This window comes from Caenorhabditis remanei, chromosome II (assembly GCF_010183535.1).
Source record: "Caenorhabditis remanei strain PX506 chromosome II, whole genome shotgun sequence".
NCBI classification, from domain to species: domain Eukaryota; kingdom Metazoa; phylum Nematoda; class Chromadorea; order Rhabditida; family Rhabditidae; genus Caenorhabditis; species Caenorhabditis remanei.
Window position 1 is genome coordinate 2,725,461 of NC_071329.1, and position 26,782 is coordinate 2,752,242.

At 40.3% G+C, this 26,782-nt stretch overlaps 11 protein-coding genes across 11 annotated transcripts; 8 read left to right on the forward strand and 3 right to left on the reverse strand.

The window, feature by feature from the left end:
- Positions 1-709: 709 nt before the first annotated feature.
- GCK72_004137 (uncharacterized protein) lies at positions 710-3,659 on the reverse strand (the record flags this gene model as incomplete). The annotated part of the gene is made up of 6 exons (XM_053724490.1): positions 710-892; positions 942-1,103; positions 1,772-1,923; positions 1,975-2,113; positions 2,164-2,506; positions 3,532-3,659. The coding sequence occupies 6 exons, from the start codon at positions 3,657-3,659 to the stop codon at positions 710-712; spliced, it is 1,107 nt and encodes a 368-aa protein (XP_053588684.1).
- A 1,627-nt stretch (positions 3,660-5,286) lies between these two features.
- Positions 5,287-5,957, forward strand: GCK72_004138 (uncharacterized protein; the record flags this gene model as incomplete). Its single annotated transcript, XM_053724491.1, has 2 exons — positions 5,287-5,357; positions 5,405-5,957. The coding sequence occupies 2 exons, from the start codon at positions 5,287-5,289 to the stop codon at positions 5,955-5,957; spliced, it is 624 nt and encodes a 207-aa protein (XP_053588685.1).
- Positions 5,958-6,029: 72 nt separating this feature from the next.
- GCK72_004139 (uncharacterized protein) lies at positions 6,030-6,634 on the forward strand (the record flags this gene model as incomplete). Its single annotated transcript, XM_053724492.1, has 2 exons — positions 6,030-6,457; positions 6,502-6,634. The coding sequence occupies 2 exons, from the start codon at positions 6,030-6,032 to the stop codon at positions 6,632-6,634; spliced, it is 561 nt and encodes a 186-aa protein (XP_053588686.1).
- A 398-nt stretch (positions 6,635-7,032) lies between these two features.
- On the forward strand, positions 7,033-8,409 carry GCK72_004140 (uncharacterized protein; the record flags this gene model as incomplete). The annotated part of the gene is made up of 3 exons (XM_053724493.1): positions 7,033-7,103; positions 7,155-8,240; positions 8,286-8,409. The coding sequence occupies 3 exons, from the start codon at positions 7,033-7,035 to the stop codon at positions 8,407-8,409; spliced, it is 1,281 nt and encodes a 426-aa protein (XP_053588687.1).
- Positions 8,410-8,780: 371 nt separating this feature from the next.
- Positions 8,781-10,188, forward strand: GCK72_004141 (uncharacterized protein; the record flags this gene model as incomplete). The annotated part of the gene is made up of 3 exons (XM_003101757.2): positions 8,781-8,848; positions 8,895-10,001; positions 10,053-10,188. 3 exons carry the CDS (start codon positions 8,781-8,783, stop codon positions 10,186-10,188), a joined length of 1,311 nt encoding a protein of 436 aa, XP_003101805.2.
- A 292-nt stretch (positions 10,189-10,480) lies between these two features.
- On the forward strand, positions 10,481-12,916 carry GCK72_004142 (uncharacterized protein; the record flags this gene model as incomplete). Its single annotated transcript, XM_003101786.2, has 3 exons — positions 10,481-10,551; positions 11,442-12,659; positions 12,808-12,916. The coding sequence occupies 3 exons, from the start codon at positions 10,481-10,483 to the stop codon at positions 12,914-12,916; spliced, it is 1,398 nt and encodes a 465-aa protein (XP_003101834.2).
- Positions 12,917-19,106: 6,190 nt separating this feature from the next.
- Positions 19,107-20,606, reverse strand: GCK72_004143 (uncharacterized protein; the record flags this gene model as incomplete). Its single annotated transcript, XM_053724494.1, has 3 exons — positions 19,107-19,227; positions 19,274-20,488; positions 20,536-20,606. 3 exons carry the CDS (start codon positions 20,604-20,606, stop codon positions 19,107-19,109), a joined length of 1,407 nt encoding a protein of 468 aa, XP_053588688.1.
- Positions 20,607-21,062: 456 nt separating this feature from the next.
- GCK72_004144 (uncharacterized protein) lies at positions 21,063-21,849 on the forward strand (the record flags this gene model as incomplete). The annotated part of the gene is made up of 2 exons (XM_003101753.2): positions 21,063-21,133; positions 21,180-21,849. The coding sequence occupies 2 exons, from the start codon at positions 21,063-21,065 to the stop codon at positions 21,847-21,849; spliced, it is 741 nt and encodes a 246-aa protein (XP_003101801.2).
- A 105-nt stretch (positions 21,850-21,954) lies between these two features.
- Positions 21,955-22,551, forward strand: GCK72_004145 (uncharacterized protein; the record flags this gene model as incomplete). The annotated part of the gene is made up of 2 exons (XM_053724495.1): positions 21,955-22,382; positions 22,431-22,551. The coding sequence occupies 2 exons, from the start codon at positions 21,955-21,957 to the stop codon at positions 22,549-22,551; spliced, it is 549 nt and encodes a 182-aa protein (XP_053588689.1).
- Positions 22,552-23,198: 647 nt separating this feature from the next.
- On the reverse strand, positions 23,199-24,696 carry GCK72_004146 (uncharacterized protein; the record flags this gene model as incomplete). Its single annotated transcript, XM_003101740.2, has 3 exons — positions 23,199-23,319; positions 23,366-24,577; positions 24,626-24,696. The coding sequence occupies 3 exons, from the start codon at positions 24,694-24,696 to the stop codon at positions 23,199-23,201; spliced, it is 1,404 nt and encodes a 467-aa protein (XP_003101788.2).
- Positions 24,697-25,024: 328 nt separating this feature from the next.
- GCK72_004147 (uncharacterized protein) lies at positions 25,025-26,523 on the forward strand (the record flags this gene model as incomplete). Its single annotated transcript, XM_003101751.2, has 3 exons — positions 25,025-25,095; positions 25,143-26,354; positions 26,403-26,523. 3 exons carry the CDS (start codon positions 25,025-25,027, stop codon positions 26,521-26,523), a joined length of 1,404 nt encoding a protein of 467 aa, XP_003101799.2.
- Positions 26,524-26,782: the final 259 nt, after the last annotated feature.

The following is a 26,782-nucleotide window of genomic DNA, read 5'->3' on the forward strand; positions in this document are numbered from 1 at the left end:
TATACTTTCTAAAAATAAAAATGCTTAAAGATTCTGATACTTCAGACAATTCTAAGAAACTTTTATTATTGACGCATATGACTTAAAACCGCGTTCTTCTGACCCAATTTGAGCTTCGGTGGAAGAATTATTCCTAACGGTCGTGTAGTCCTCTCGGACAAGATTTTTTGGGCGATTCACTTCCAGACTTGTCACAGGCGGGAGCGGGCCGAAATCAGAATTATTTCAAATCAAAATATCAAAATTATTTTCGGCTCGGCCCGTTTTGTACCAAAATTTGAATTTTTCCGAAAGTTTTTGTTTTTTTTTTGTGAAAATTGTTCTTGACTAAAATTCGAAATTCAGTCGAACGGTGATTATGCATGGTAATTTGAGCACTTTTACTCTAAAATTTCGAAAAATTTCAAAAATTTTTCGAAATTTTTTTTCGACAAGTCTGAAATTTTCTTAGTTTTTTTATATTCCTTCAGCGATTTGAATCAGAAAAACTCGATAGTTTGTTGGAAAAAGTGAGGAAACGAGCAATTGAAAAAAATCTTGTCCGAGAGGACTACACGGCCTCGTGGAAAAACTCTTCCACCAAAGCTCTTTTTGAGTCAGTAGAACGGGAATTGTAGCGATTTTAAGGCATATCCGTCAATAATAATATAAAAAAATTTGAATTTTTTCTGAAGTAGCGGAATCTGCAATTAAAAAATGTCATTTTCATTTAAATTTCATCTAATGATTTCTGTTTTTTTAAACCATAAAATCTTTTCTTCTTCTTTTTCTTCTTCTTTTCTGCCATTACAGATTCCCCTTCTTTCATCATGTACAGTATATTAGCCACCGCGAAATTCGGCATAACTTGTCCAGACACATCCACTGCTCCACATCTGGCACAGATGAGATTCTGAAACTGATTCTGAATCATTTTTCAGGTTTTTATACCTCTGACTCACCTGCCCCTTCATCTCCCGTTCTCTCTTACTGTTTAGAATACACGGACGGCAAAATGAGTGACCACAGTCCAGGGTATCCGGTATTTCAGGGAATATCTTTTTGCAGATGTCACAAGTTAGGTAGGCCATATTGTCATAGTCTTCCCAGTCGAGGAGATGCAGCTGAAACAATTTTAGCTAAACTAGCAAAGGACCGCCCGTACCAAAAAAGTTGCGAACTAATAAAATGTGCAAAATTTCATGCTCTATATTTTCCGTTTTTTTAATTTTCCAAAAATTCGAACCGTTGCTGAGATAACTCCATTTCAGTGTTTCAAAATGAGAGAGCGCATGGACAGTCAGACGCTCTAGCTTCTCTGCGTCTCTCCAAACTTTGACAGCTCATATCTCTTCAGGTTTTGACTATATCAAAAATTACAAACTACAAAAACGCAGAGCATAACATTTTGCACATATTATTAGTTTGTATCATTTTAATCGCTCAATTAGCCGGAGAGATATGAGCTTTATAAACTTTACAGTGAGAGAGGAGAGCGCAGACAGTCAGACACTCTAGCTTCTCTGCGTCTCTTTGTTGGTTTGACAGCCTGTATCTCCCTAACCTTCAGTGCTATCAAAAAGTTGCCAACTAACAAAATGTGCAAAACTTTGTGTTCTTTATCTTACTACTTTAAAATTTTCAAAAACTCAAACCGTTCGAGAGATAGCCTTATTTTAGTATTACTAAGAGAGAGAGCGTATAGACAGTCAGACGCTCTAATTCTCTGCGTCTCTTACCAGCTTCTAACCTTTGAGGCTCTCTAAGTGGTTCGAGATTCTTAAAGACTCACCTTCAACTTCTCCAAACCATATCTCTCTGCGATCCCCTTCAATATTTCTGCACACTTCCGAGAGCGCTCCATCAAAAAATACTCGCACCGCTTCACAACTACAGGGAACATGAATTTGTATGCTGTTTGCAAAATTCGAAGGACCGTTTTATCTGAAATACGTTTTTCTTATTTAAAAATGTAATTATTTGAAGTACGCCTACCATTTATAACCGAGGTTTCCTCCAGAACTGGTAAAAGTAGTTGCAAATTATAAAAAGGGCGCCCGACCGGAATCTCACAACTTCCAGGCGGTTTCCTTACCAGTAATTGACGGAAATGGAGAGATTCTCTGACAAGAGTCTGTAAGTGCACTCCATTGAACTTTTTTTCACAAAAAGTTTGGCGCCTACCTTCCTCGCCACTTGTATTTTCTGCTTATTGACTATCAGCGTTACCATGGGCTCATCATATCCTGGAACCCCACTAACATCAGTGACCTCTACGAAAAAATTGAATTTCAGCGGTTTCTCCTTGCATATCTCCCAATATCTCTTGAGATCATCAAAGTTTTCGGATTTCTGATAGTTTTCAGTATGAAAACAATGATCCAACTCAAAAAAAGAGAAACCAAGGACCTGGTTGGATTTCAGAGAGATGTTTGTGATCATAGACCATGGCGACTTGGATTCGTGGGGAGCGTGACATTTTAGACCGATGTGTAGGTTAGACTCGTCTCTATGCATATAGGTGGTCCTGAAAAGTAAAAATAAAGCTTATAACTACAAAACCACTTCCGCTACAAAAAAGTGTGGCCAACTTAAAAAATGTGCAAGAATTTAAACTGAATATTTTCTCAGTTATAACTTTATTGCTAGCTTACAACCTTGTTGAGATATACAGGTGAGAGAGAAGGAGAGCGTAGAGAGGCAGACGCTTTAGCTTCTCTGCGTCTCTCTGTAAGTTTGACAGCCTGTATCTCAGCATCTGTCAAAGTAATCAAAAAGTTGTGAAGTAAAAATATGCAAAATTTAATGCTCTATAATTTACAATTTTTAAATTAAAAAAAACTCAAATATTGCGGAGATAACTTCATTTTAGTGTTTCCAAGAGAAAAAAAGAGAGAGAGCGCGCGCAGACAGTCAGACGCTCTAGCTTCTCAGCGTCTCTCCAAATTTTGACTGGACTGCTTGCACCGTGAATCATGCAAAATAAGTACGGGGTTCAACTTTTTTTCTATTTTAGGGGCGGGGCCTTAAATGCAAATAACGTTCTAAAATAGGCAAACACCAATAATTAAAACTGAGGTCTATAAAATTTTCTATTAAAAAAATAACTAAGTTTTGAAAACGTGCCGCTATAGCCCTAATTATCTCATGTAGGTATGTAGATAACATTTCAACCTTCATCTTTGTAGTTGACTACTTTTTTGTGCGGCCGGTCCTTAAGGAGTTACGGTAGGTTGGAGTAAGGTGATCTTGAGACGAGGAGCATAACTCCGGCAAGCCATAGTTCCCTAGGAACTGCCCGTAGAAAAAAGTAGTCAACTACAAAAATGGAGCTCTATATTTGATGGACCTTTTCTACAAAAATTGGAATTATGGGAGAACTGAAGACACCGTGATACTGTCTCAAAGTTTTGAGACCAATAACTTGTGTGTCTTGTCTAACTACCTAGTAAGTAGTATTATAAGAAAGTTAAAAAAAACCGTTCTCCTAAACCAATTTTCACCAAACTCTCCTGGTTTTTACCTGGAAAATAAGTTTTTCACCCCACTCACCAATCAACTCCAAAATGGTTCTCCATCTCTCCATGATGAGTATCCCCCACTTCCATCTCCTTCATACTTTCTATCACATGCGTCATCTTGAATCTTCTTGTAGTATATTCTTCTTCGATTTCATTCATTATTATTAGCAAAATGAAATTAGAAATAAGCAAAAAAAATGTAGTCCTGCTTCACATTGCCCCAGGTGTATTACGTCATAATCCTTATCCCCTCGGCTTTCTGCCTCTGGAGAATGAATTCGCCCCTTTTTTTCTTTTCATTCCCTCGGCTCTACTTCTTGATTTCGGATGGGGACTAGGGGATTAGAAAAACGGAGTCTCTTACTCTCTCATTTCGTTTTCACTCTTTTTTACACATGCCTAATTCTGTTGACCAACTCGATTGTATTCTCACGTCTCTGTTTTATGATAGCGTGAAAAGAGTGCTGCAACATAACAAATCGAATTAACGGGAAGAGTTTACAGAATACGACAACATGATAGAGAATGTGTTATAAAAATGAAAGCATTTCAATGAAAATACCCAAAAATCCTTATCAAAACACGAATTTCCTGCCCAAAAACAGGGAGGGAATGAGGAAAACATCAAGACTACTATTGTTGGAAAAATCCAAAAGGAGTATAAGGGAACTGTGGATTTTGGTGAATTATAAGTTTTACGGTTGTCTTGGTTTAGTGAGGATGTAACATTTTTCTCGGCCCGGTTGACAAGTATGCTTTTCAGTATTAAAAAAGATATTGCAGATTCTTGAGCGTTCCTACAAAGTACGAGATGTTTATCAATGTATCAGTTAGAGAATTTTACGTATTTGGCAAGAAACGATGGGAGGTGGTGTTCCAAGTGGTACCGGAGGATTCTGATTTGTTATACGATAATTCATTCTCTTTCGGAAAACTCGTATTTTTTCATGGGTTAAGGAGTAGTTTTGTGGGGTTTATTTTGATCTGCATTTATTCCCCATACTATTGTGTTTCTTACAATACTCTATTTCTCTAAAGATGTGCATCACCCCCACGATGAGGCCAGGGCTACCTTTTCAACCGCGCTCTATTGATAAGAATGATACATTTCTTGCGTTACGATGAATATAGTGCATACTATACCGGCCAGAGTTGCGCGGAAGTGATATTTTCAAAAACGGAAGTCGGAAGTTGGAAGTCGGAAGTAAAATTTTGAAAACGGACGTCGGAAGTCGGAAATGAAAAAAACGCCCGGAAGGCGGAAGTTGGAAGTCGGAAGTCGGAAGTCGGAAGTTGATTTTTTCGCAAAGATTCAAAAACTCCAAGAAAAAGTTCATAAAATTCGCGAAAATCAGTGGAAAATTAATTTTTGGCTGAAGAAAAGCCTATTTTCTGTCCTTTTAGACCATTTTTCCTAGTATTTCTGCAAAATATACTTTTCGGAAATCCCCCAATTATGGAATGACGGAAGTCGGAAGTCGGAATTCCGCGCAACTCTGATACCGGCTATATAAATTCGAATGTTCACCGTGACGCGAAATATTTACCATTGTTGTCAATAGAGCGCGGATTTTTCAAAATTCACAACCTCATGTGATAAACTTCAATCAAACAACTTTGAAAACTCTCTTCATTTGTTAGAGACATAGAGAAAACAGAAATTGCACTCTATCTGCTCTCTGCCACCTATTTACCGATGGTTGTCCATGGCAACAACGCTATTTGAAAAGAATGCTTTTGCTCATTATCACATCGTTTCAAACTTCAGTGCTTTCCTACTGCAACCATGATGAACTCCCGTCCTCTATCTTATTACAGTTCGAAAAGTGTACTAAAACATATGGATCCGAATAAACGGTAAAGAATTTATAAATCTCATCCCTCAATTATTTTTCCATTTTCAGATTCCTCCTGGCCTCCAGATGTCCATCCATCCGCACTGCCGACAGAGCTACTCCACTAAATATTGACATATTCGACTATAGTGAAAACGCCTTTCAAGTAAACCACACCGAATACAAAATTGGGATATATAAGAAATACCTGAATGGTGCTGAAACTCCGCGGGAAGCTCGACGAGACAATGCTAGAGGCGGGACGTATTATGATCTGGATCAGTATGGCTTCGATGATCTGTCCGGAGAAAATACACTGACACCAGGAGACGTTGATTTAAGACGACCAAATGACAGAGGATGGAGCTCAATAAATATGCAAGATGATGACCAAATTTCTGAATTTGAGGAGCAATTGGCGGAATTAAGAAGTAGTTTGGAATTATTCAAAGAGCCGACAAAAGCTATAAAAGAAGATGTGGACACTATAATCAAAAACCAGATGGCCAGACTGCAACCATTCTACTCTCGACGGGATGGTCTCCCTGTTCCATTTGAACGTTTCATACAATTGACTATCACATCTCGCAATGGAGAATCTTACATTGAACGTCTATACTGAAAAACTCCATGAAGCTGTCAAGTATCTGACTGCAAAGTCGCTATCGGACATTTTTGTGGTTTTCCTGGAATTATGCGTTTCCCCATTGGATTGCGACTGAATGTTAAAAGTCTGGTGGTGAGCAACATTCAAATTGAACAAGAAATACTGCGACCACTGCTTACTAACACTGTGCAACGTATTCATGTCTTGGTGGAAAGCGCTGGAGATTTCGAATGTGCAATGCTGAAGGACGCAGAAATCTTGAAAGTTCATGACGGTGGTACTGGTTTTATTCGTCCTCCGATGATTATAAATCTAACAAATTTGAAAGCAAATATAGATGTAGTGAATTGGACAGTTGAAGATTTCATGAAAGTTGTCAGGAACTGGGTAGAAGTTGTCAAGAAAAAAGTCGGTACCTCTTACAAATTCACTTTAATCCTGGAGGAGAATATCACCCAACATCTTATTGAAAGTATCAATGAACAGTATGGAGAAGCAAAGGAGATTGGAGACCTGTATGTTTTATGCATGTTTTCAGCCAAAGTATATAAAATTGCAGATCTATGACCATTCCGACAAAATATGGCTCTTCTATCAATGTGTCAATCACCATACTTGATTATTCTTACAATGAATACACATATGAAATAAAGTTCACAGTGGTGCCGAAGGAGTTAGATTTGCCGGTCTAATCATTTTCATGGCTGATTGTTTTATACTAATTGACATTTCTACCTTATATTTAACACTCTTCAGATTCCCAAAACAATCGCGCCAAAATTCGTAAAATTGTCCGAATAAGCCTTCCCCCTGTAACACATATTATGTTTTCTCTTTTTGCGTTTCTTGAATTTGTCATTTCTACATTTTATGCTTCTCAAAATACTCAATCTTTATAAAGATTCCCAACCAACTTTATAATTTTCCTCGTGTTGTCTATTGGAGACGCAGAGAGGAAAAGAGCACTCTCCGCCATCTTTTTATCGATGGTTGCCCTGAGCAACGCTGCCGGGCGAAAGAAAAAGAGAGCCCGTCCCCTCTCTTTTTCAGTTGCTCATTTTTTGAATTTTAGTGCTTTCTTTCTGAAACCATGATGAATTCCCGTCCTCTGTCGTATGATAGTTTGAAAACTGTGCTGAAATATATGGATCCAAATAAACGGTAAGAAGACTATACAATACTTATCTCATTAATTTCTTTTCTGTTTTCCAGATTTCTCCTCTCCGCTAGATGTCCATCCATCCGCTCTGCCGACAAAGCCACTCCGCTAATTATCGACACCTTCGACTATGACGAGAACTGCTTTGAAGTGAACAGAACCGTATACAAAATTGGGATTTGTAAAAAATATTTGAATGGTGCTGAAATTCCACCGAAAGCTCGAAATCACAATGCTCAAGGCGGTTTATCTTATGATCTTGACCAGTATGGCTTCAAAGATCTCTCCGGGGAGAATACACTGACACCGGGAGACGTTGATTTGAGAAAACCAAATGATGAAGCATGGAGGACTAGAAATATGCGAGAGGATAACCAAATTGCTGAGTATGAGCAGGCATTGGCGGATACTAGAAGTAGGTTGGCATTGCTCAAATGTTCCAAATCGACAGATGCTGAAGGAGAGGCCCGACTAAACACTATAATCAAAAACCAGATGGCCAGACTGCAACCATTCTACTCTCGACGGGATGGTCTTCCTGTTCCATTTGAACGTTACATACAATTGACTATCATAGGCAAGGGAGAACCATATATTGAGCGGCTGGAGTATACTAAGAAACTCCATGAAGCTGTCAAGTATCTGACTGGAAAGCTCCTCGGGAATCGTCTCCATCCAGTAGCTATTGGACGATTTCGTGTCTATGATGAAGTTATGCGTTTTCCCGTTGGATTGCGACTGGATGTTCAAAGTTTGTCGGTGAGCAACATTCAAATTGTACAAGAATCACTGACACCACTGCTGACTAGAACTGTGAAAACTCTTAATGTCGAGGTGAAAAGTGCTGGAGATTTTGAATGTGCAATGCTGAAGAATGCAGAAATCTTGAATTTAGAAGACGCGGGTTCTGGTTTCATTCGTCCTCCGATGGTTTTGAATCTCACAAATTTGAAAGCAAACATTATTATAGTGCGTTGGACTATTGAAGATTTCATGACAGTTGTAAGATGGTGGGTAGAAGTTGTCAAGAAGGAAGTCGGTACCTCTTACAAATTCATTGCTATGCAGGACAAGAGTATCATCCATCTTATTGAAAGTATCAAGGAGCAATACGAGGAAGCTAAGGAGATTGGAGAGTTGTATGTAATTTATAGTATTGTTTTTAGTCTAAAATAAACTTGCAGATCTTTGGCCATTCCAACAAAATATGGTTCTTCTATCAATGTGTCGATGTCCGAACTTGAGTCTTCTTTCAACAAAGACGCATATAATATAAAGTTCACTGTTGACCCAGATTTGCCAGTCTAATCATTTCTACCTTATCTTTAACACTCTTTAGATTCCCAAGACAATCGCGCCAAAATTCATAAAATTGTCCGAATAAGCGTTCCCCCTGTAATATATATTATGTTTTCTCTTTTTGCGTTTCTTGAATTTGTCATTTCTACATTTTATGCTTCTCAAAATACTCAATCTTTATAAAGATTCCCAACCAACTTTATAATTTTCCTCGTGTTGTCTATTGGAGACGCAGAGAGGAAAAGAGCACTCTCCGCCATCTTTTTATCGATGGTTGCCCTGAGCAACGCTGCCGGGCGAAAGAAAAAGAGAGCCCGTCCCCTCTCTCTCCCTCAGTTGCTCTTTTTTTTGAATTCCGGTGCTTTCCTTCTGAAACCACGATGAATTCCCGTCCTCTGTCTTATGAAAGTTTGAAAACTGTGCTGAAATATATGGATCCAAATAAACGGTAAGAAGTCCATGCATCTTATCCCATAATTTTTTGTCTCTTCCAGATTCCTCCTCGCCTCCAGATGTCCATCGATCCGCTCTGCCGACAAAGCCACTCCGCTAATTATCGACACCTTTCACTACAACGAGAATTCCTTTGAAGTGAACAGAACCGTATACAAAATTGGGATTTATAAAAACTATCTGATTGATGCTGAAACTCCACAAGAAGCTCGACGATACAATGCTCTAGGCGGGATGTCTAAAGATCTTGACCAGTATGGCTTCGAAGATCTGTCCGGTGAGAATACACTGACACCAGGAGACGTTGATTTGAGAAAACCAAACGATGAAGGATGGAGACCTGAAAATATGGATGATGATGAACGGATTGCTGAGTATGAGCACGAATTAGCGAATACTAAAAGTAGATTGACATCGCTCAAATGTTCCGTAAATGTACATCCATTTTACGATGAAAAAGAACAGGAGGACAGACTGCACACTAAAATCAAAAGCCAGATGGCTAGACTGCAACCATTCTACTCTCGACGGGATGGTCTTCCTGTTCCATTTAAAAGTTATATCCAACTTACTATTACATCTGGCAATGGAAAACCATATATTGAGCGGCTGGAGTATACTAAGAAACTCCATGAAGCTGTCAAGTATCTGACTGCAAATTTTTTTGGGAATCGTCTCCATCCAGTAGTTATTGGACGATTTCGTGTCTATGATGAAGTTATGCGTTTTCCCGTTGGATTGCGACTGGATGTTCAAAGTTTGTCGGTGAGCAACATTCAAATTGTACAAGAATCATTGGGGCCACTGCTGACTAACACTGTGAAAAAGCTAAATGTCGAGGTGAAAAGTGCTGGAGATTTTGAATGTGCAATGCTGAAGAACGCAGAAATCTTGAGTTTACAAGGTGGTGGTTCTGGTATTATTCGCCCTCCGATGGTTTTGAATCTCACCAATTTGAAAGCAAACATCGTTAAATTGGGCTGGACTGTTGAAGATTTCATGACAATTGTAAGATGGTGGGTAGAAGATGTCGAGAAGGAAGTCGGTACCTCTTACAAATTTGTTGGTTTCTGGGACAAGAATATCATCAAGGATCTTATTGAAAGTATCAAGAGGCAGTACGAGGAAGCTAAGGAGATTGGAGAATTGTATGTATATTATACATGATTTCAGCCGAAATATACAAATTTTATTTGCAGATCTATGGCTATTCCAACAAAATATGGTTCATATGTCAATGTGTCAAAGAAAGAAGTTAAGTCTTATTACAACAAACAGCCATATGATATAATTTTCGAAGTGGTGCCGAAGGAGTCAGATTTGCCAGTCGTCTAATAATTATTCCCCATTTGTTTCTTTTATCATCCCCCATTTATACACTCCTGCTTAATCCCCTACATTTTTTTTGTGTTTTTCGAAATTCTCATACTCATTCTCATACACATGTGATAATCTTTTCCACACGAATAAACCGAAATGATGGACTTAGAGAAAGCAGAGCAAAAGTCCGTCCTCTTAGAGCACGTTGCCCTGAGCAACGCCGTGAGAGCCCGAGGAGGAGAGGAGTACCCGTCACCGCTATCTGCTCATTCTTCTTGCTGTTTCTATTATCTTTCTCACCTACACAATGAATTCCCCTCAACGGATGTCCAACAAAAGTGTGGAAAGTGTCCTGAAACATATGGAGGCGAATAAGAGGTGAGGGTTTGGTGAACACCTGGAAACTAACTATAGTGTAGGGTATGTAGATCAAAAATAGGGTTTCGCTTTTCTAATTCTCACGGGGACCCCCTCAAGAGTATGGCCCGAAGGCTCAGGCCAGGCCAAGCGAAAATTTTGAAGGTCGGGAAACCTTTTGTTTCAATTTTTCATCAAATTGTGAACATTTCTGATGATTTTTCTAAAAATTCGAAAAAATTGAATTTTGGCGCCAATTACCCGGGCATTGACAAGAAACTCTTGGCTGAACGTGTTTATCGGTTTCAAAATGTCTGGTTTCGAAACGTCCATTAGCAAAATTAATTCAAAATTCTGAATCTTTGTCAAACCATTCCAAAACTGGTTGTTTTAAAATCGAAAATTTTAGAACCAGACGTTTTGAAACTGGAAATTTTGAAACCGAATGTTTGGAAACCGAAAATGTCATGATTTAGGCAATAAAACTTTAAAAATACACATTTTCAGTGCAAAAACTTTCAAAATCAAACAAATTCGATGTTTTTTGAGAAACGCGTCTAAGGAACGCCAGAAACATCTGGTTGCAATTTTACAATTTTTGTCTTATTCACGGACGTTTCGAAACCGGACGTCTTAAAACCGTCTTTTTTGAAACCAAAATTTTAAAAGTAGTCAAATACCAAGGTGGCAAAATGTCTTGGTTGCAAAATGCACCTCTAAGTATTACTGATTCTTACTGTAACTGTCTAAGGACCGCCCGTACAAAAAAGTGGTCAACTACAAAAATGGAGATCTAGATTTTATGTACACAATAATTATAAATTTGGGATAATTGGGGTAATTAGGAAAGCTGTGACGGGCTCTCAAAGTTGCAAAAATGTTGAAATTTGAAAAGTTCGCCGTATTTCCAGATTCCTCCTCTCCTCCAAATGTCCCTCGATCCACACTATCGACCAAGCAACCCCACTCAAAATCCAATCATTCTCTGCCAACAACAACTCCTTGAAAATCAACAATACCGAGTATAAACTAGGCGTCTATCGGAAATACTCACCGGATACATTACCTCCGATTGTTCAAAAAATGAATGATGACGGCGGACTACCGGATGACCTGGATGAATATGGATTTGAAGACAAGTCAGGCAGGAATAAGTTGACACCGGGAGACGTGGATTTGAGGGATCCTAAGGTTGTTGAAGATGATGCCAAGAGTGTGGGAAACAGTGAGCAGATCTCGATCCCTGATCACGAGGAAAAACTGGAAAAATTCTATCGCCTACTGGACCAGGCTCAAGGATTCGGCCCAATCGTTCGTAATCACGACCACCGTGCTCCAAAACTCGATCCAAAGCGACTTGAAAAGTGTATCACTTATTTCCTCGATGACACTGTTTCCTTCCATGCTACCACGTGTCCAGAATTCGAGATGGCTCGACAAATCAGTTATGACAAGTTGGACAATGACATCAAGAATCTGGAGGCTAAGCTACAGCCGTTTTATTCTCGTCAGGATGGGGAGCCGCCACCATATGAGAGTTATATACAGGTTACTGTAACCACTGGTGCGCAGAGCCACGTGGAGCGAGTAAAGTACAGTAAGAAGCTACATGAAGCCTTGAAGTACTTGAGCGCCCGGTTCTTTGGAGGTCGTGAGCACCCTGTGATCATCAAGGAGTTTGACATTTCGCTCAATGGAATTATCAGGTTCCCTCCTGAGCTACGCCTTCAAATCCAGGAAATGATAAAAGGATCCGATATTCAAGTTGTGCAAAAACACATGGCACCGCTTTTGGTCACCCCAGTCAATCGTCTCACCCTACTGGTCAGTAGCGACGCAGACTTCCAGTGCCAGATCCTTCGAGAAGCCAGAATCCTATCGTTTAGGGAGCAATTTGGGTACGATGTCAGTACCGAGACTTATCTGAATCTTAAAAACCAATATGTTCATAAGTCACTAGTCCAGCCAAATAACTGGACGGATTTCCTGTTTATTGTGAAGCGATGGTTGGATGTGAAAAAGCCAGTCGGGACGTGTCGGAGCTTCGGTATCGTTGATGTCATGATGGAGGACACGATTCTGGAGAAATTCCGCAAGAAGTTTAAGGGAACAAAAGGCGGCAGAAATTTGTGAGTTGTTTCATTAGTACGGCACGTGTCTTACAACCGCACTCTACCGAAACCAAAGAAAACTGCGAAATTGAGAAAGGACATTCCGGTGGAGTGCAGTTGTAAGAACTGCAATGGTTGAATTTTTGACAAGTATATGACATTCCAGATGCATCTACATCCCAACTAAATGGGGTACTCAAATCAAGGTGTCTACTGTGGAGGATAGCTACAGAATGGCGCCGTGGGTGCTGAAATTCGAGATTCTTCCGAGATGATTCTCATGATTTTTTGTTTTTTTTAATACGTTCTTTGTTTTTTTTCCGAATATCTCTATTTAACAAAAATAAAGTAAATTTCCACTCCATTGAACCAAACAGCTAATAATAATACTTTTTCAATTTCCGTTGTAGGGATTATTCAGGTAAACAAGAGAAGCTTAATCTCCTCCACTCTACAATATTTTGTGTGGCCTAGGATCCTCTATACGTGGCCTTGATTTCTAATGTGGGGCCTAGGTTTCCATTCGGTTATCGAGACAGAACATCAAATAGACAAAAATCTAGAATTGAAGGTCATCTGAAAAGACGGGCACCCCCGGAAATTGGGTTCTGGACATCCGGAAATCTGGACAGACATCCGGACTTCTGTTCATCCAGACAGACAGATTGAGATTGTGGACTCCCGGAAAGACAGACATCGGGACAGCAGAACACCTGGAAATCAAGTAATTGAGAATTTGCACTTCCGGACATCCGGACACACCGACAGACAGGGAAAGGGGGGAAGAAAAGACTAATCTCCTCCTCCGCCAAACGCATACTAATTCCTGGCCTCCCTCTCTCGGCTATGCAACTGTTTCATTCTTTATTTGAAGATTTAGAAAAACAAGGGGAAAAGGATTATCACTTTTCAACTTGAGGTGAAATAAATGAGAATTTCATATGTGTGAAAGTTAAAACAAGTACATGTATTATTTAATTTAGTTTGTTTGTCCGGTACCTACCGGTTTTATCTCTAAAAAGTCCATAAAGTCACTCCAAGTCTTAGACTTGCCTTCATAACTCGCGGGTTCGATGCAATTGCGCTCTAGCGCATTGTATCTATTCTCCGGCGCGAACATGTCAAAGTGAAGAGAAAAAGAGATTGGTAATCATTCTTGAGCTTGGGGTCACCTAGAGTTAGGTGATTTTTACCCGTTTCAGTCAAGTTTCGCCCGTTTATAGTTTTGGGTGGTTTTTGTCACCTTTTTTCTATTGTTTTAATTAGCTTTTGTTTGTCTTTCTAGCTTAGGGTAGCTGTTAGACTCATTATTACTTTCTCGCTCTTTTGTAATCGATTATCGAGAAGATAATCGATTGATTGTTACTAGAATAAATTCGTAACTATCTAGACAATTGTGTTTATTGATTTTCTCGTCTTTCCGCTTATTGTCTGTTTACCAGAAGCTAGCGTGACACCGTTGTCACGTCTAACTTTCTGACTTGGGGGCCGAACCCCGTTGTTTGACCTCTCGTTTCCGAAATCTTCTTCGGAAGAGAGAATTGTGTAGTTGTTAGTTCTTTCTTAAACGTGAGCCGGAAAGAAAGACTAACATTTGAAATCTGTTCTGCTTAAACGTGATCCGGAAAGCAAACAGTTTTTCGCTGCCTCTAGTTTCAAATTGTGTATTGCTTAAACGTGATCCGGAAAGCAAAACGCAGTTTCTCTGCCTCGAAAGTTGTGTGTTGCTTAAACGTGATCCGGAAAGCACATTCAATTTTTCGCTGTGTGAATTTCTGCAAAGTCAGCACATAATTTCCACGAAAAAGTGATTTTTGTGGCAAATTATTGAATTTTTCATCGGGAAAAACTATTTTCGGTGAAATTTTCGTGTTGATTTTGTAGTTTTTGACAGAATTTATCGAGAAAATTACAAATTTTCGATAAATTTACGTTAATTCTGTTGGAAAACAAATTTCCGATAGGGTTTTCGGGTCAAAACACAGGAAAGTGACAAAATTTCTGTCAAATCTTTCGAAAAGGCTAATATTTGAATTAGAATTTGGCAAAAACATTGCGAATTTCTAAAATTCAAGTATTTTCTTGTCGGAAAATTTAAAATTATTGCGGAGAATAGCTGTGTGTGAATTTTCTGAGAAGCTGTTCCATTTCTTCGAAATAATCGTCATTTCATCGTGATTTTACTTCTTTTCGTCAATATATCCTTGCGAAAGTGAACAATCAAGTATAATTTTCCAGGGTAAACTCTATCATTGCGAGAAGATGGCGGACATCGAAGAAGAAGAAGCGAATCGATTGGCTGAAGAAGAAAGGATTCGGCAAGAAAATGAGTTGTTGGCAGAAGAACCAATGGAGGAAGAAGACGAAGAGAAACGAGTCCAGGAGGTGAGATTAGCGGAAATTGAAAAGGCCATCAATGAAACCTGCACTGACATCAAAAACCAGACAAAATTCAGCACGAAACAGTGCAGAGTGTTGTTATCGCCACTCATTGGTAAAATTCTAGAAGTAGAAGAACAATTCCGTGGGAAAAAGAAAGAAAGTGAATTCTGGGAAAATACGAATGTCAAACTAAATAAAACTGTTTTGTCATTGCAGAACGAATTGGAGACAAAAAGCCAACAACAGCCGCCGACGTCAATCGAAGAGCCAGCAACAGCATGTGTGGTGTCTGGTCAATCGATACAAGGAAATGAGGAAAGAACGAAGATGGTGAGTTTGCTAGAAGCAAATGAGATTCATACCGAAGCAGAATTGAACAAGTTGTTTGAGAAATACGAACAACTGGAGTATGAATTGAGTGTGAAAGTGGAATATTTGCAGCGTTCTCAACGTCAAACGGACTCGCTTCGCTCGGAACTTTGTCGATTGAAGTTGAAGTGCGATCAACAACAACAGAAGCTTCTCGCCGAAGAGGAAAAAGTAAAGAAGATGTCGGAAGAGTTGAAAGTGAAGTATCCTAATCTTCGTGCAAATTCGTCGACTCGTGCCGGTGAGTGTAACCAGCAAACGGGAGAGCGAAAAGAAAGTACGCGTTACTATAATGCAGAAACATCCGAAATCATTGATACGATTCCTCTGCAAGAATCGCTTGATTCTGGGAGAAATTGGAATCAAAGGATCGTTGAACAAAATGCTCAAAGAAACATTATTGTTCATAATGAACATGGAATGTCAAACATGAATGCTCAATGGAGAATGGCACAAGCTCTGCCAGACCCTCCAGTATTCTCTGCAGGAAAAAATTCTGTTAATGCGGAAACTTTTGAGAGGGCATTCTACATGAAGTACAGATTCTTTGATATTGAGGCTCAGAAAAACTTTCTGGAAACAAGATTCCTGGCGGGAAACGCGTTGACAGTGTATAAAGGGTTACCGGAGTCGGATAAAAATTCGGTTTCGCGTATTCTCGATGCTGTCAAACGTCGTTTGAGTCAGTCGGAACCAGAAGAGTCGCGCCGGGCGAAAAGCAAATTTCAAGCGTTGAAATTGCACAAAGAGCAAACTGTTCAAGACTTTTGCCTTATTATGGACGAAGTTGTTCGCATTGGTTACAAAGGAGTGCCTGAATACCAAATTTCTTCAATGAAAACAACAAAGTTGCTTGATGAAATGAGGGAGCACACTGTCTTTGAAGTTTTGCTTCAAATTCTGGGTTCTCAGCTGAGAAATTGTCCTGTTGAGGAACAATATGAGTTGTGTCGAGTAGAAGCAACAATGTTTGATGAAGAATGGAGAAGTGGGAAAAGGAAAGCGGAGCAACATGAGAAGAGAATGAACCGAGAGCAGTCGGATCAATACTCTAATAACGTGCCGCGCACAGGTTTTACACAGAACAATGCATCCGTACCACAACAGTCCTCCAGATTCAACAGATACACTCCGAACAGACAATCGAATAGTTATCAAACTAATTCGGGATCTGAGTCCAATAGCAATCAATGCACATCAACTACTGATCAACAACAAAATTTCAGTACAAGCAATGATTTGAATAATCAATGTGCTCCGAAAGGTTACATGTACAATGAGAAAAGTCCGGAATGTTGGAAGAATTTAGTCCACAGTTCAGATTCTGCTAATAACGCGTCGAGTAATGCGTTGGGATTTCACAAATGTAGTGAGTGTAGTCTGACAGGTTGTCATGCACCTACTTGTTCGAAAGCGCCTGGGTCAAATACATCAAAAGTGAAAATTAATTCAACAATTGTTTGTTTCAGATGCGATCAGCAAGGACATATCGCTTCGAAGTGTCCGATACGGAATGCTTCGATACAAGAAGTTCGAGTGGCTCCGGATGTTCAGTCGAAAGTTGAAGATCAGAAGTGCAAAATGAAGTCTGATACAAAGTGTTCAAGTGATAAGGAATCAGAAAGGAAACTGATTGATCAAGAAATGGAAACGAAAGATCTGCGTGAAGGGCAGAGTGTTGCTGCTAGTGTTTTCAAGAAAGATATGGTTATTGGTGTGGACAGAGTGCCAATTAAAAGCATCAATTCCATAGAATTTTCTGTTATGAGTTCCGATGAGATGTTGCGTAGTGGGGATACAAAGGATGATGGACTTCAGACCTCCTGCACAAAACACGCACATACAAAGGACAATAATGTTGGTGTGAACAGGGAGTTCACAGAAGCCAATAGTCAGAAAAACGGAAATTGTGATGAAGAGCAGAAATCTGAAAGGGATCAGAGATTATGTAGTATTTCATTGACGAAAACCAAGAAGCAAAGTGTCCAACAGAAGAAAGTTTCTGATGTGATTTCAAGTTTTGAAGATCTGAAGAGAGATCAGAAAGAACATAATGTTCAGAAAAATATAGTGAACTGTGATTCGATACAGTCTTACATGTATTCAGAAGATGGAGATGGAAAGAAAAAGAGGAATACAGTGGACCAGAAAGCTGTCGACAATGTTATGTGTCAAGGTCCCCCACTGAATTCCATAGAAGATTCTTCAAGTCTCAATCAAAATGATAATGTGGATGCTAGCGAAGTAACGGATATTGTGAAGATAAACACATCAAAATCAAAGTTTCTCAATCAAAAGTGCCTCACAAAGCCTGGACTACAAAAAACGGGAGATGACACCTGCGGTGTTGATTTTCCAAAGAAAACCAAACGGCGTAACAAGGAGGAAACCCGTCCGAGAACGGATCCACCAGTTTCTTCGCCAGAAACATCAGATTATGACTATAATTCTGTGTTTTGTTTTGATTCGGATCTATGGTTGAGTGATACCTCACCGGGATCAATGGATTCTGATAATGACAATCAACTCGATTCCTATCAAGCATGGAAGAAGTCTGTTCCAAAGATGTTTAAATCGCAAGTGGTGCCTCGTCCTCTGAAGGATCCACCAGTTTCTACAAATCAATCGACTTGGAGTGACACCCAATTCGAACCTGCCAAGGAGTCACCTCGTCCACTCAAGGATCCACCGGATTCATGGATGGAGGATGTCAAGTGGAGACGCATGCAGCAGGAGTATCGACCTCGAAAGGACCCGCCGAGCCCATATTGTCAACATGGCCATAGAAACCTGCTCGGATGTCTTCAGTATACGCAGTTCTTGCCGACTCCGATGTCTACGGTCAGCAGCTAGATTCTCGTTACCACCGGAGTTTACTAATACTATTCTTTTTATCTTATTTTATAGTTACTTTTAGTATATTGTTCTATTCCCCCCTGTCCACCGACGATACTACCCCCCACGTCCTTATCATTTTCTATAACTCTTTATCTACTTTTTATCATTTTCTATATCTCTATAGTGTTTAAGTTAAACCCAAAAAGCTCCATCTTTTGTATCTCCTGGTATCTTCACGAGTGTTCCGTGTCATTCATTAGAGCCACGGGAGAAGGGACTCGAAAGGACCCCGAGATGTCCGGTACCTACCGGTTTTATCTCTAAAAAGTCCATAAAGTCACTCCAAGTCTTAGACTTGCCTTCATAACTCGCGGGTTCGATGCAATTGCGCTCTAGCGCATTGTATCTATTCTCCGGCGCGAACATGTCAAAGTGAAGAGAAAAAGAGATTGGTAATCATTCTTGAGCTTGGGGTCACCTAGAGTTAGGTGATTTTTACCCGTTTCAGTCAAGTTTCGCCCGTTTATAGTTTTGGGTGGTTTTTGTCACCTTTTTTCTATTGTTTTAATTAGCTTTTGTTTGTCTTTCTAGCTTAGGGTAGCTGTTAGACTCATTATTACTTTCTCGCTCTTTTGTAATCGATTATCGAGAAGATAATCGATTGATTGTTACTAGAATAAATTCGTAACTATCTAGACAATTGTGTTTATTGATTTTCTCGTCTTTCCGCTTATTGTCTGTTTACCAGAAGCTAGCGTGACACCGTTGTCACGTCTAACTTTCTGACTTGTTTACTTATTTTGGAATACGATTTGAAATGCGATTACAGATATTAAAATTTTTATTCAGAGAAGAAATTTTTTAAAAGTTGAAGAATCAATGCGGCGCCCGCTCGATTATAAGAACCTCAAACTTCACAACCCATCGGTTTAATATGTTGCCCTCCTCAATTGACACCTTCACTTGATTATTGGATCTTGTCGGAATCGAGATGAATCTGAAATAATCTTTTTTGATTGATGCCTTTTGAATCACAAACTCACGCATCCCCAGCCTCCGCATCCTTATATTCCTCAGTTATCTTTCCTAAAATAGTGTTTTTGACATGCTCGCTAGTGCCGAAACTGTAGCAGCTACCAACTGTCTTTCCAGATTCAACCCAATTCTTGATGACCAGCAGGAAGTCTTCTACAGACCAGTTGTTCTCAATTCGAGATATCTTGTGGAAGTTCAAATTTTGAAGATTCAAGACAACTGGTGGCCGGATGTGGTATGGATAGCTTTCTAAAACCTCGAGATACCGAGCCTCCTGGAGAATTGAACATTCGAAATCAGCATCGTTATTGATAATTGTATTCAGCCGCTTCAATGGGGCATCCAACAACAGAGCCAATGGTTTCTGCAGAAGATGAATATTCATCCCCTGCGCAATCTCCTCAATCTTCAGCCTCAATCCCATAGGGAGCCTCATTATCTCATTCCAGCAAGGATTGAGCAACTTGATATGGACAGGGTGCCGACGACTTCCGAACAGGCGAGTGGTAAGGTACTTTACGGATTCATGAAGTTTCTTACTGTATCGAACTCGCTCGATGTATTCCTGACGCCACGAAGATACAGTTAGTTGGAGAAAGGTCTCATATGGAACTGGTAGACCATCCCGTCGGGAATAGAACGGTTGTAGCTTGGCAATATAAGTATTGATTTCCCTGTTTAGCTCGTCATAAGCCATTTTTCGTGCTTTCTCAAAGTAAGGAGAGCGCTCGGTGGTGGCCTTTACAGTCCCGTCTAGAAATCTTTCAACCAGTTTTCGAAGCTGAAACCCATTGTGATCCGGGTTCATCTCAAGAACCAATCTTATCGGTCCAAAGCTTTTCACAAATTCAATTTTTCTCCTCGATTCCTCCAAGTTTTTTTCCAGATCCGGAATCCTTCCATTTTGCTGATGATACCCCGGCTCACCAGCTGTTACAGTTAACCTTCCATCCCGCAAATCTACATCTCCAGGAGTCAACACATTTTTTCCAGAATCATCTTCAAATCCGTATCGATCTAGATCACTGAGTGTCCCACCAGAATTATTAATTTCCTGAACTCTTGGAGGTGTCATGCCATGTGGGTACTTCTTGTAGATTGCCACCTCATATTTCGTATCGTTGATTTTGAATTTGTTGTTGTGAGCCGAAAACGTTTGAATCCGAAGTGGAACTACTTTGTCGGTAGAGCGGATCGAGGGTATTCTGGAGAATAGGCGGAATCTAAAAATGATATAATTTGGGGAAAGTTATTGGCTTCTAAATCTTACCTTGTATTTGCATCCATTTGTCCGAGAACACTTTTCAAACTCTCATAAGATAGAGGGGGAGAGCGGTTCATTGTTGTAGTAGCAGAGGTAGAAGATGGAAAACGTGAGAGGAGGTGTAAGAGGGAAGAATCCTCTGTTAGTGTATGAATGAGTAGGATTGACCTAGATGTGGGGGGGGGACCTAGAAAAGGAGGAGACGTAGGTGCACATAGCCTAAAAAAACAAGGGGAGGAGTCCTATCTCTTTCTTACCATCTGACTCCAAATTAGTGGTTTCCCAGGGCTATACACCTGTCTCCTCCTCCTTCTCCTCCTCTACGTTCCCCACCATCTAGGTCAGTCCTACTCATTCATCCACTAACAGAGTCCCCCTTCGCTCTTACACCTCCTCTCACGTCCCTCTTCACCTATTTCACGTTCTTATATCACTACTATCCCTCCAGTATTCCTTTCTCATTTATACACTCACAGAGCCCCCTCCAACACCCCTTCTGTTGTCTTCCTTCTTCTACCACTATTACTGCAACAATGAACCGCTTTCCCCCTCTATCCTATGAGAGTTTAAAAAGTGTTCTCGGACAAATGGATGCGAATACAAGGTAAGATTTAGAAGCCAGTAACTTTCCCTTAATAAAATATTTTCAGATTCCGCCTGTTCTCTAGAATCCCTTCGATCCGCATTACCGACAAGGTAGTTCCACTTCGGATTCAAACGTTTTCGGCTCACAACTACAAATTCAAAATCAACAATACCGAATATGAAGTGGGAATCTATAAGAAGTACCCACCTGGTATGACACCTCCAAAAGTCCAGGAAGTCAACAATGCTGGTGGACTAATCGATGATTTAGATCAGCATGGATTTGTAGATGATTCTGGAAGGAATGTGTTGACTCCTGGAGATGTGGATTTGCGGGACTTAGGGTTGCTGGTACTATTTGGTGGGCCATATCAACAGCAAGATCTAGAAAAAAAGTTGGAGAAAACGAGAAGAAAAATTGAATTTGTGGAGAGCTTTGGACCAATACCAGAGGTTCTTGAGGATGATATGGATCATGATGACTTCGAGCTTCGAAGACTGGTTCAAGAAATTCGAGACGGGACTTTAAAGCCCACCACCAAGCGCCCTAAGGAATTCGAGGGAACACGAAAAATGGCTCATGACAAGCTAAGCGGAAAAATCAAGAATATTATGGCAAAACTTCAACCGTTCTACTCCAGACGGGATGGTGTACCAGTTCCATATGAGAGCTTCATCCAATTAACTGTATCTTCGCGGCGTCAGGAACATATCGAGCGAGTTCAATACAGTTAGAAGCTTCATGAATCCGCAAAGTACCTTAGCACTCGCTTGTTTGGAAATCGGAGTCACCCTGTCCATATTCAGTTGCTTACTACTTTTCCTTGTTGGAATGGGATAATGAGGCTTCCCGTGGGATTGCAGCTGAAGATTGAGGAGATTCAGCAGGTAACGAATATCCATATCCTGCAGAAATCATTGATTTCGTTGTTGGATGCTCCATTCAAGCGGCTGAATGCAATCATCAATAACGATGATGATTTTGAATCTCCAATTCTGAAGGAAGCACGACATCTTCGGGTTTTCGAAAACCTCCCTTACCAAATTCGACCACCAGTTGTCTTGAATCTTCAAAACTTGAATTTCTATAAAATATCTCGTATTGAAAACAGCTGGTCTGTGGAAGACTTCCTGCTAGTCATCAAGAATTGGGTTGAATCTGGAAAAAAAGTTGGTAGCTGCTACATTTTCGGCACTAGCGAGCTTGTCAAAAACAATATTTTGGGAAAAATCAGGGAGGTGTATAAGGACACGGAGACTGGGAATGCGTGAGTTCGTGGTTTATGATGCATCAATCGGAAATGTTGTTTTTTCAGATTTATCTCGATTCCGACAAGATTCAATAATCAAGTGAAGGTGTCAATTGAAAAGGGCAAGGTACTAAATCGTTGGGATGTGAAGTTTGAGGTTCTTCCGATCGAACAGACTTCTCAGTGATTCTTCACCTTTTTCAAAATGTGTTATCCGAATCTGAATTTGTTATTAATTTTAATATCTTTAATCTCATTTCAAATTGTTGTTCAAAATAAATAAACAAAATAAATGAAACAGTACTTGTGCTTTAAAAAAATTTGTGTAAGATTGGATAATTTTTTTCTTTACTTCTCTAGACGAGAGAAAGAAATAGGTGCATGGCCAATGGAGGAGGAGATTAGGCTTCTGTTCCCTCATTTTCCTGTCTGTCGGTGTGTCCGAATGTCCGGAAGTGCAAAACCTCAAGCACCAAAATTACTTGATCTTCGATCCGGACGTTCGGACGTCCGGGGTGTCTGTCTGTCTGGATGAACAAAATTCTGGATTGTGTTGAGTTTATATTGTCTAAGCGTGACCAAATGTAATTCAAATTCAATGCTCCGCCGTTAATTTTGAGACCCTGCCCCACAGAACACTTATGACAGCCGCGCTCTTCCAAAACTAAAAAACATTCGAAAGGGTTTCTGTGGAGCACATTTGCAAATCAACCAAACTGTGCAACTAAGTCAGTACGTACACAGAAATCCGGACTTATTTTGGAATACGATTTGAAATGCGATTACAGATATTCAAATTTTTATTCAGATAAAATATTTTTTAAAGGTGAAGAATCACTGCGACGCCCGTTCGATCGGAAGAACCTCAAACTTCACAACCCATCGATTTAAGATATTGCCCTCCCCAATTGACACTTTCACTTGATTATTGAATCTTGTCGGAATCGAGATGAATCTGAAAAAAACTTTTTCGATTGGTGCCACTTGAATCACAAACTCACGCATCACCAGCCTCCGCATCCTTATATGACTCCGCGATCTTTCCCAAAATAGTGTTTTTGACATGCTCGCTAGTGCCGAAACTGTAGCAGCTACCAACTTTCTTTCCAGATTCAACCCAATTCTTGATGACTAACAGGAAGTCTTCTACAGACCAGTTGTTTTCAATACGAGTTATCTTGTGGAAGTTCAAATTTTGAAGATTCAAAACAACTGGTGGGCGAATATCGTATGGGACGCTCTCGATAACCTCGAGATACCGTGCCTCCTTCAGAATTGAACATTCGAAATCTTCATCGTTATTGACAATTGTATTCAGCCGCATCAATGGAGCATCCAACAACGGAGCCAATGATTTCTGCAGAAGATGAATATTCATTCCCTGCGCAATCTCCTCAATCTTGAACCGCAATCCCACAGGGAGTCTCATTATTCCATTCCAGCAAGGATTAAGCAACTTGATATGGACTGGGTGCCGACGATTTCCGAACAGGCGAGTGGTAAGGTACTTGGCGGTTTCATGAAGCTTCTTACTGTATCGAACTCGCTCGATGTGTTCCTGACGCCACGAAGATACAGTTAGTTGGATAAAGCTCTCATATGGAACTGGTAGACCATCCCGTCGGGAATAGAACGGTTGTAGCTTGGCAATATAATTCTTGATTTCCCTGTTTAGCTCGTCGTAAGCCATTTTTCGTGCTTTCTCGAAGTAAGGAGAGCGCTCGGTGGTAGCATTTACAGTCTCGTCTAGAAATCTTTCAACCAGTTCTCGAAGCGGGAACCCATTGTGATCCGGGTTCATCTCAAGAACCAATCTTATTGGTCCAAAGCCTTTCACAAATTCAATTTTTCTCCTTGATTCCTTCAACTTTTTCTCTAGATCCGGAATCCTTTCATCTTGCTGATGAAACCCCGGCTCACCATTTGTTACCAACCTTACGTCCCGCAAATCCACATCTCCAGGAGTCAACACATTCTTTCCAGAATCATCTTCAAATCCATACTGATCTAGATCACTGAGTGCCCCACCAGCATTGTTGACTTCCTGGACTCTTGGAGGTGTCATGCCATGTGGGTACTTCTTGTAGATTGCCACCTCATATTTCGTATCGTAGATTTGGAATGTGTTGTTGTGAGCCGAAAACGTTTGAATCCGAAGTGGAACTACTTTCTCGGTAGGGCGGATCGAGGGTATTCTGGAGAATAGGCGGAATCTGTAAATGTTTTATTTTGGGAGAAAGTTATTGGCTTCTAAATCTTACCTTGTATTCGCATCTATTTGTCCAAGCACACTTTTCAAACTTTCATAGGATAACGGGGGAGAACGGTTCATTGTTGTAGTGGTAGAGGTAGAAGAAGGAAGACGGGAGAGGGGGTGTGAGGAAGGCTCTGTCTGTGAATAAATAAGAATGAAGGACTGGCCAAGATGTGGACGTAGAGGATGAGGAGACGTAGGCGCACAGCCAAAAAAAAACAAGGGGAGGAGTCTTATCTCCTTCCCGCCATCTGATTCCTAATTAGTGGTTGCCCAGGGCCTCCTTCCCCCGCCTCCTCTACGTCCCCCCACATCTAGGCCAGTCTTTCATTCATATTTATTCACAGACAGAACCTCCTCACACCCCCTCTCACGTCTTCCTTCTTCTACCTTGACTACTACAGCAATGAACCGTTCTCCCCCGTTATCTTATGAGAGTTTAAAAAGTGTTCTCGGACAAATAGATGCAAATACAAGGTAAGAGTTAGAAGCCAATAACTTTCCCCCCAAAAAAACATTTTTAGATTCCGCCTATTCTCCAGAATCCCCTCGATTCGCCCTACAGACAAGGTAGTTCCACTGCGGATCCAAAAGTTTTCGGCCGACAACAACAAATTCAAAATCAACGATACCGAATATGAAGTGGGAATCTATAAGAAGTACCCACCTGGTATGACACCTTCAAGAGTCCAGGAAGTCAACAATGCTGGTGGACTAGGCAGTGATTTAGATCAGCATGGATTTGTAGATGATTCTGGAAAGAATGTGTTGACTCCTGGAGATGTGGATTTGCGGGATGGAAGGTTGCTGGTACTACTTGGTGAGCCATATCAACAGCAGGATGAAAGGATTCCGGATCTAGAGAATAACTTGGAGAAATTGAGGAGAAAAATTGAATTTGTGGAAAGCTTTGGACCAATTCCAGAGGTTCTTAGGAAGACCACAAGTTACAATGTGTTCATGTTTCGAAATCTGATAGAAGGATTTATGAACGGCATTGGACAAGCCACCACCGAGCACTTTGCGGAATTCGAGGAAGCACGAAAAATGACTCATGACCAGCTAAGCAGGGAAATCAAGAATCTGATGGCAAAACTCCAACCTTTCTACTCCCGACGGGATGGCGTACCAGTTCCATATGAGACCTTTCTCCAATTAACTGTAACTTCACCGCGTCAGAAGCATATCGAGCAAATTCGATACACTAAGAAGCTTCATGAAGCTGCAAAGTACCTTAGCATTCGATTGTTTGGAAATCGACGGCACCCAGTCCATATCAAGTTGCTTAATCTTTGCTGGAATAGGATAATGAGACTTCCCGTTGGATTGCGGTTGAAAATTGAGGAGATTGAACGAGGTATGAATATTCATCTTCTGCAGAGATCATTGGGTCCGTTGTTGGATGCTCCACTGATGCGGCTGAATACAATTGTCAATAACGATGAAGATTTCGAATGTTCAATTCTCAAGGAGGCACGGTATCTCGAGGTTTTCGAATACCAGCCATACCAAATCCGGCCACCAGTTCTCTTGAATCTTCAAAACTTAAATTTCCACAAGATATCTCGAATTGAGAACAACTGGTCTGTAGAAGACTTCCTGCTAGTCATCAAGAATTGGGTTGAATCTGGAAAGAAAGTCGGTAGCTGCTACAGTTTCGGCACTAGCGAGCTTGTCAAAAACACTATTTTGGGAACTATCACTGAGGAATATAAGGATGCGGAAACTGGTGATGCGTAAGTTAGTGATTTAAGAGGCATCAATCAAAAAAGTTTGTTTTTCAGATTCATCTCAATTCCGTCAAGATTCAATAATCAAGTGAAGGTGTCAATTGAGGAGCACCAGGGATTGAATCGATGGGTTGTGAAGTTTGAGGTTCTTTCGATCGAAAGAGCAACTCAGTGATTTTTCACCTTTTTCAAAATGTTTTGTCTGAATCTGAATTTCTAATTGATGCTTTCATCTATAATGCACGTGCTTGTTGTAAATTTTACATTCGCAATTTTATTTTGTTTTACCTCAAATGAAAAATTGGTAATCCTCTTCCTTTACCTTTCTAAACCATCAATAAAAGATGAAACAGGTGCACAGGAGAGGATGAAAATGTGACAGTCTGTAATTGCGCTCGATCTATAAACCTAGGCCACCCATTGGAAGCCTAGGC